We start from the raw sequence: 8990 nt of genomic DNA on the forward strand, positions 1-8990 counted from the left end.
TCATTATTAAGCTGGGCTTAGATAGTGCCTGAATCACAGAGCACAGAGGTAATTACAGGTTAAAATTGATTTGAGGCTCTTTATAAATAAGAAAAGTGATTACAGAATAAAAATCTCATTAAAGAACATAAAAAACTTGACGTTGCATATTAATCAAGTTACCACTCATAGTTGTGGTTCCTTTACAATGCTCATGCAAAAAGAAATCCAATTTGAATTGGTTACAAGCACAGAAAGCCCACCCAGGAATAAATAATTGCATAGACCGTTTGGTATATTTTCATTCATTTTACCTACCAACCATTACCAACATCCAATTCATATTTGGGGAATGATTTTGTGACATCAGTCAGGTAAATGCATCATTATAAGATTTCAGAAGGCTACATCATATTTGAAACTCATTACTGTGAGGGAGGGGGGACTATGGTTTGTCTACTGGTTTATGTGTAACTTGTGTTATGTCAAGTATGCTGGCAAAATATCTGATTTGGACTTCCTTTGCACTGTTCTAATACATTTCACTTAGCCAATGAATGATCTGTATTCCTTATTTGATTTTTGAAAATAGTTTACCCATTTAAAATACCATTATATAATTATATAGAACATTTGGTTTATAGTCCTTCATTAAATTGCCTATTTGCTTTACTCACTTTGCATTATTTTCATTTTATTATTGATTATAAAACCTTATACTACAAAAGCCAAATATTTATGATTGCCAATACTAACTAAACTTTGTCTAATCCTGAAGCAGCCCTGAACAACAGAACATCAAGCAAGTTATGCTGGGTGATGGTGCCTGGTGACCAGTGAAGAAGACTATCTCAACAGTTCTCTTCTTACAAGTCTTATTTCTATGAAGATAGTTTCCTCTGGAAACTGTTTTGGAACCAAAAAAATATCATATCTAATAAGTAGAGTTTTACATATTTAAAAAAACGAACTACCTCTAAACTCTGAAAGGATGTACTCCAGAAGCCGTTTTCAGATTTTATACAAATTAGCCCTCATCTTTTTTTATTGAGCTTGTATTATTTTAAGCCAAGGGTCAGCAAACTACGGCCTACAGGCCAAAACCCAGCCTGCCACCTGTTAATGTAAATGAATTTTATTGGAACACAGCCATAACTATTCATTTATGTATTATCTATGGTTGTTTTCATACTACAACAGAGTTGAGTAGCTGTGACAGAGACCATATGGCCCTCAAAGCTTAAAATATTTACTATCTGCATTTTTACAAAAAAGCTTGCCAACCCTATTGCCAAACACTTTCATTTAAAAAAAAGAAAACCTATTTAAATTTTGCTTGAATTAGAAGAATGTAAATATTTTTCTATTTTCTACTCACCACAAGTTACACACTTTGTTCCTCAGTGAGTTGATGAGAATTTCTGTGGACTAGTCTGGCTATCTCAACACTATTTGTACCATTGTTTCTATGGATTCTTTAAAAAAGCCACACAGTTCTACAAGGGGTTTTAGAAAACAGCATACTTGTAGATGAGGGACATTATCCACTTAATTGATTCCCTCAAATAATTAACCAATTCTATTGATTATTGCTTGAAAGCATGTTTACTTCTTTTGAAAACAGGTCTATGGAATCAAGGAGTCATGGGAAGTTGTTGACAATAACAGCAAGCACTGCCTGAATATAAACATCAGGTTTATTTACTCACATTTATAAAAAACAACAAAAAACTCCTTTAATACTAGAAATTTCCCAATTTTTAAGATTAAAAGCTAAGATGGCTTTTAAGACTATATGGAATCCATTTTTTCAGATAATACACAACTTTGTTAGCATTTTTCCTTTTCTCAACCAAACACATTTTTACCTACACTTCTAAGATGCTAGAGAGGAACCAACCACCAGGGCCGTGTGATAAATGGGGATGGTTCATATTACAAGACTTACCTTTCTGTGACTTTCTTAAAAATGGGGAAACACATGTATCCTGCACTACTGATAGTATTTGTATGTTTGATTTACATAGCACACCCATTTCTCTTTTTAACTAATTTTCCGTAAGTATTAAAATATGAAATATTTGTTCTAAAAGTTCTCAAAGTAAACATTAGATTTTCATACTATTTAAGAGAAAAATAACACCAACCTACCAAACCTATGATTTAGGGGAAAAAAATGTTTTTCAAGGAAATGTAGAAATATTTTAATTTACATATCATATTACAATGAATCAATATGGAGTCAAAAGTCCACAATTACACATTCATAAAAATTCCATACATCATCGTCAGAATAATCAGTTTCTGTACAAAGATTTACAGATGTCCAATGTATGTAATTCTTCCTCAGTGTGCTACAGAGTTTAGAGGTTCTGCTCGAATATTCCCCAAATCAAGCGCAGAATCTGTCTCTTCATCAATTTCTCCAATGACTGCACTGTAGGTATTTAAGGAGGAAAAAAATCAGTTAAAACAATCTTTTTCTAAATAAAACTACAAGGACACAGTAAAAACTACTTAAGGTGAAAAGCAAATATCGTTTTCATGAAGTAGTGAATTGCACATTTAAGTTATAAATTACTTCAAGAAGTACTCTGAAGGCAATATCATTACAGAAGCCAGTGTTAAAGGACAGACTGCATACAGTGTGATTGGATCATGAGTCTTTAAAGGAAAAAGACACAGATAGATATGGTACCAAACCCCACAAACTCCAATCCTATGATTTCAACTCAATAACTCAATCCAGGGACTGTGTTGGGGTTGATCACAAAATCACTACTAAATAAAGGAAATAAAAGTGTCTACTATTTGAGTAACTTCAAAGAACTAAATCCATCAGTATACATACACACATATATATATGTATCATCCGTTAGTTTCCTTTTCAGGATTTCTCAGTTCATTCAATTTAAATCCAAGACCAAAAAGTACAGTTCTTCACATATAAAGATAATGGTAGCAATGGGTACTCAGGTATCACAGCAAATGATTTTTTGATGTGATTGGCTAAGGTTAAAGCCAGCAAACTTTCCTTGATTCAACACTCATAACATATATTAATTTCATTAATACCATGCTAGGTACCAAGCCATGGCTCTCCAGCTAGATACGCACATTGTTAGAGCCACACCATGGGACATGTATAAAACATTATTCCATAAAAAATTGGTTGTTTAAATTAGTTTGGTTTTAATAAGAGTAAATTCTATAGCTGAATACTTATAATACCGAATTTGCCCAAGTGTGCTTTAAACTATATAAAGGCCTCTAGCTCTCTAATAAATAAGTACCAAACTCTGGGAAAATAAATTACATTTTCCCAATATAAAACAAATCAAAGATCTTGATTCCACCTTAAAAATTTTAGTGTCATTTAAAATCCTTATGGAAGACAGCAGAGTGCTGATACATGTTTTAAAACTGGCTCTCCAAAGGAAAAGGGGGAGGCAGCTCTGCAGTGTTTACTCATATCCACAGTGCAAATACTCCCACTATGGTCAATTTCAAGCTACCACCAACAAGACATCGATCAACCAGTTTGCAAAATTCCTGAAAATATAACAATCTGCTTCCGTGAGCCAGTCAAGCTGGCTCCAGCACAGCACTGAATCTATAACAAGGTTTAAAATTTTTTAAATTGAAGTCCCAAAAAAAAAGTTTTTTTAATTTTTTCAAATCAAAGTAGGAGAAAGCTTCTTAAAATCAATTACTAGGCAGAACCCCAATATAAATCATCACTATTATTCTGGTCAGGGGAACTGGTCCCCACAAAATGCTTTGCCTTTCTCTTGTTTTTACAGTTCACTTTGTAGCTTCACACCTAAAATTCACCTCATTAGAGTATCTTATAAACCCCTGATTTTTTGATTAAAGATCAAATAATTTATCCATCTGAAGGTGATTTTCTTAAGATAATTTAAATGAATATTCTTTCATCTTCTATACCCTATTTGTCTTCAAAATAATGTGAGATGTGTAATAGACCTTTTGTGCCTTACAGCTATGTTTTAATTCTATACGCCCTAGAAAATTGATTCAACAATCTTCTAGCCTCTCTAACTACACTAGCCACATGGGACTATTAAAAGTAATTAAATTAAATTTAAAATTCAATTCCTTAGTCACACCTTTTTTCAAGCACTCAATAGCCACGTGAGGCTAGTACCTTACCACAGTGGACAATGCAGATACGCATTTCCATCATCACCACAAGTTCTATTGGACAGTATTACTCTATACTGTTGGCAGACTTTTCTTAAATTGCTACCACGAAAATATGTCTTCTCAAACTGCCATATCAGTATGTTACAAGTTCACTAACTTTACAGCATAAACATGGGGCATCTTAAGTGTTCCAACTATACTAAAAACTTAAGTAACAGATAAATACTTATTTGTAAATTCAACACTTATAGAACACGAATTATTTAAAATTGTTCACCCAAGAGATTTTGAAGACCTCTTCAAACCCCAGCCTTAGACCCTAGAAGTATATTTATGTTGCTCCAAAATTAGGGGTATTTTGGAAGAATATTTTAAAAAGCCTCTCTAATGAAGTATTCAGTGTAAGGGAGAAGGCCCTTTCTGAGCCCTATGTAGGCCACTTAACTATCAGAAATATGGACCACTCTCAGTGGATAAAAACCTTTTTTCCATATAGTAAGCAGTACACACTTGTAGTATACTTAACCTGCCTTAAAAAAAAGACATATTTTACTTACACATTGTCACCTCTTACGATGTATAACCCTAGCACCACTTGTTCTACTCCCTGTGAAGAGCTGAACACTCGTTCATGGCTTTCATCCAAAATCAAATTAATGGTCTGGTCAAACCCTTTCAGTGTTCCCTGTAATGAAAACATTCAAGAGAAAAAGACAAATATTCTGGTTTACCTGAATGTGTAAATTCAATGATGCAAAAATTTTACTTGCCACGTATACCAACAGAGTACTTATTTTTTATTTTTAAGTAATTATTTTAGAAGTACTTCTTTTAAATACAAATCCATTATAAAATAGAATACCTCTTTATAACCAACAGTAGGGAAACAAAACATACCTCTTGGTTTTTTACGACAGGGAAAAAACCACCACACAACTGACTAGTGTGTAGAGTTGTTCAGTTACGAAGGACACCTATATACCAGTGTAAGGAGGCAGCATAAAAGCTCACATAGTCCAGGCGCTAACATGAGACACAGACTAAAACAAATGAAATTTAAAGGCAAACTATATAAACATATAAAAAGGGGGAAGCATATATACCAGCCATGCAATGTAACAGAATCACTTCATGCTACACACTAGTACCAAGCCCTGTGCTAAACACACTGCACACATTATCTCAAATAATTTTTATCCTTTGAGGTACACAGTAGTTACTCCCACTTCAGAGAAGAAAAATTGAGGCACAGAGAGGTTAAGTAATTTCTCAAGGTTTCATGAGTAGAAAGTAGCAGAGCTAGGTTTTGAACCACAAAAGGCTAGCTTCAGGGCCAGACCACTGAACTACTATATTATACTACTATGAACAAACAAATATAATTTACCATTCTTCGGAGATTCAAATCAGTTCCATAAATACATACAAACTTCAACTGGTAGTAACAGCTAACACTTAATGAGTACTTACTATCTTAAGTGTTCTATGGGCCAGTGTTCTATGGGCCTCGCATGTATTTACTTAATCTTCCCAAAATCCAGTAAGGTAGATATGAATATGACTGTAATTATTAGAACTAGAACTTGAAGGAAATATTCAGAGAAAATATTATGGGAGAATCTTGGTTTTGAATAAAGGAAGATATGGGTCTAGCACAACACAGTAGCTCAGATGCTGTTCAAGTTTCTGAAGAAATATCAACTTACATTAGTCTTGGTTGTTAATTCTCTGAAGCTCACTATTGAACTGTTTCATGTTTTAAAAATCAAAATATGTAAAATCAAAATACAATAAAGAGAAAATGATACCCTAGAATTTGGTAGAGAAACAAAATATGGAGTATTTACTAAACTAATTAGTATAGTTGTTAACATACCCTGACACAGCCTCTTGATGTCATTTTACCCAAGTGAGCCATGTGCCAATAAAATACAGAACAACTTAACTTCAGTACTCAAAATGCTCTTTTAAAATAATTTTCTTTCTTCTGTAAAGTTAAATTAATTCTCCAAGTTATTATCTATCCTGTTCAAAATAGGAAAATTTAAATTTGAGGTTTTCACAAAATGAACTATTTGCAAATGTCTGTTAATAGTAATAGGTGCCTTGAAGTGTTAAGATGAGATAAAAATATTTCAAACTGTCCTTATTTGACAAAATACACTAAGGTGCCTAAAAAGAAAAGACTGTTCTCTTGATTAAGAAGGAAGCAAGGTGACTAGCCTTAGCTTTGGAGTCAAGATGAATTTAAATCCCAGTTTAAATCTAAGTGACTCTGAGAAAGTGATTCACTTTTTCTGAGTCTGGTTCCTAACCTCAAATTCAGGGATAATTCTTCACAGAATTGAAGATTAAGTGATAAATATACGTAAAGTGCCTGGTACATGATATACATTTAAATAAATGGCTAAGTCTAATACTTTGATAATAGTCACTTATGGACCCACTAAGAAAAATCACAATAATTAAAAAAAGCAAAGAAAGAAAAACAACTGCAGAATGGTAAAATAAGAGATTAAAATATATGAATTAGATACAGTTAGAAAATAGAGAAAGTTTAACAGCTTTGAAACTTTTCTGAAAGCAAGCAATGTACGAATTGTAAGTGAAGAAATAATTAAGTAGCCAAAAATCATGAAATAAATTCCTCAGGTCAAGCACAGATCAAGGAGAGAATCCAAGAATTTTTCCAGAATTAAAAGGGGGTTACTGTGATAAAAGGACAATGAGATGAAATAAAAGTCGAGTCAATCATCATCATTTGTCCTATAGAAAACGGAGGTCCTACACACTACAGATACTGAAAGTATATTAACACCATACAAGCCCTAAACGTTCATTTTTCTACATATGTAGTATCTAAACCATAAGTTTCTAAGAGGCATACACACATTTTCAAAAAAACTATGATTCGTGTGGTGAATGTCAGAGCACTGAATGGGGAAGGAAATTAAAAAAATGGAAGAGGAAGATAAATATAAAATACAGACAGATGTCTGAACACTAGACTAGAAGCTCTCTGAGGACAGAATCTATTATTCGTCCTGGCTCCTAGAAGCTTTCTATGTAAATTACACCTAACGTTAATTAGTGAAGAAAATACAGATCAGCAACTATTTGGTAGAGTTGAATCATAACAAAACCCCAACGCAGGTGTACTGTGATGCTTAGACATTAGAGATCAAAAGTTTTACATAAAAATTTACAACCAATAAGCTTACAAGGAGAGAATGGATATGCTTAATACTTACCACAATCATTCTTCCGTCAGAAGTTATAACTGCAACAGTTCCTGATACTTGAATCAAGGAAAGCATTCTCAGGGAATGAAAATGAAAACTTGGGATCTCCTAAGGAAATGGTTTGAATTACTAGGAAAAAGGTGACAGAATTAAGACGCAACTACTTAACACAGCCACTACATTCACAACATATCCTTAAGTTTCTAACTTCCTCAGATCTTTGTGATAATTATGCAATTAAAACAGGGAACAACAGAAAAAGAAAATCCCTTTCTGTACATGATCAGTTGTAAAGGGGAGATGTTTGGTACTCTTTTTCACTGGGGTATGCTCCCCATAGGGCTTGGAGCAAGGCATTTTCCCCTTTCCTAGACCTGTCCCTTCATCTCTAAAAGGAAAATTGAATTAGTGCTAAATTAATCAATATTGAATGCTTTCAAGCGCTATAAGACACTTTCTTCCAGGACCTGGCCTCTGGAATTCAAAAAAGAAGCTATAGTCAATGTCACAAGGTGCCAATATGCTTGCATCATTAAGCCTTTAGTATGTCACTTTTGTCCCAAATTTATACATGAAAGCAATGCAATGTTTCTGTCCTGAGATTTTAAAATGTAATACTTCTATAGGGTACGTTACTTCACACGGGGTTTTAGAAGTTATTTGCCCTTCGTGAGAATCAATTACAACAGCAAGCATTATTTTCATTCTATCAACAAAAGAGTTGAGGTTTCACATGGTAAAGGGGCAGAAATTCAACTTGTGCACCATCTTTCAAGTTTTTGGTATCTTCGAACAATGAGCAAAGCCTATGAATAAGACAAATTCTTGGGTTGCAAGATCCTCCTCGCCGCTAGGACGACTGTTGATCTTATTCCCAAACGTGAACGTATATGCCCTAGGGTAGTATGGAAGAACAGAAAGCTGATTTCTATAGAGACAGGGAAAAGTTCGGAATAATCACATTGTTCTGTTTTGGTTTTTTTAGGTTAAAATTAAAAGGCGCCTTGAGCCCCCGGGAGCGGCATTGGTGGGTCCCAGGTCCTTAAGCCCCTCACCCGCAGCCCAGGCCCCGCAGTGGCCGGGCATCCCAACCCGCCGATCCCGACCCCGGACTCTCCAGCACCAGCTCTCTCCAGTGCGGACGCGGGCTTCGCCATGGCTCCGGCTGATGCCCGCGGCAGCCGGCCCGGGATACGGTTGATGTAGTTTTCCAAAGCAGACGTCATGATGCTCGGCCCGGCCGCTCTGGGCAACACAAGAACACCGGCGACAACTGGAGCTAAAAAGGCCCGCCAGGAACCGGCGGAGGCTCCCGCCGACTGGCGGCAGCAAGTATCGCGAGAGTACAGCATCGTGGTCTGGGCCAGTCAGAGATTGAAAGAAACCGGCCAACCACACTTGAGAGGCAAACGGCTGGCGAGTTAGTGCGCGTGCGTAGTGTGTTTCCGCTGTGTTTTTCCGGTAGGCGGTCTCCGCCGCCCAGCGTGACAAAAGCGAGCGGCAGGCGGAAGGAAGGAAGAAACTTCCTGAAGGTGGGAGAGCGGGTGTTCTACTGGAGTGAAAGGCAGTGTGGTAGTAGTCGCTGGCGGAAAATGTTGAGAG

General features: G+C 35.6%; 1 protein-coding gene across 1 annotated transcript; it reads right to left on the minus strand.

Annotated features, from left to right (window-relative positions):
- Nucleotides 1-1657: 1657 nt before the first annotated feature.
- LSM8 (LSM8 homolog, U6 small nuclear RNA associated) lies at nt 1658-8777 on the minus strand. Its single transcript, XM_040644070.1, has 4 exons — nt 8584-8777; nt 7398-7438; nt 4704-4831; nt 1658-2416 (listed from the first exon to the last, which is right to left on the minus strand). Exons 1-4 carry the CDS (start codon nt 8738-8740, stop codon nt 2326-2328), a joined length of 417 nt encoding a protein of 138 aa, XP_040500004.1. The 5' UTR covers nt 8741-8777; the 3' UTR covers nt 1658-2325.
- Between the last annotated feature and the right edge of the window lie 213 nt (nt 8778-8990).

Source organism: Ursus maritimus, unplaced genomic scaffold, assembly GCF_017311325.1.
Source record: "Ursus maritimus isolate PB19 unplaced genomic scaffold, ASM1731132v1 scaffold_3, whole genome shotgun sequence".
Classification (NCBI taxonomy): Eukaryota; Metazoa; Chordata; class Mammalia; order Carnivora; family Ursidae; genus Ursus; species Ursus maritimus.

Bases quoted from the DNA above. Each gene is read 5' to 3' on its own strand.
- LSM8 (XM_040644070.1), bottom strand. From the start codon at position 8,740: ATGCTGTACTCTCGCGATACTTGCTGCCGCCAGTCGGCGGGAGCCTCC. The intron at 7,439-8,583 runs GTATCCCGGGCC...TTCAAGTATCAG, and splicing joins TTTGGAAAACTACATCAACC to GAACTGTTGCAGTTATAACT. The intron at 2,417-4,703 runs GTAAGTAAAATA...AAATACCTACAG, and splicing joins ATCGTAAGAGGTGACAATGT to TGCAGTCATTGGAGAAATTG.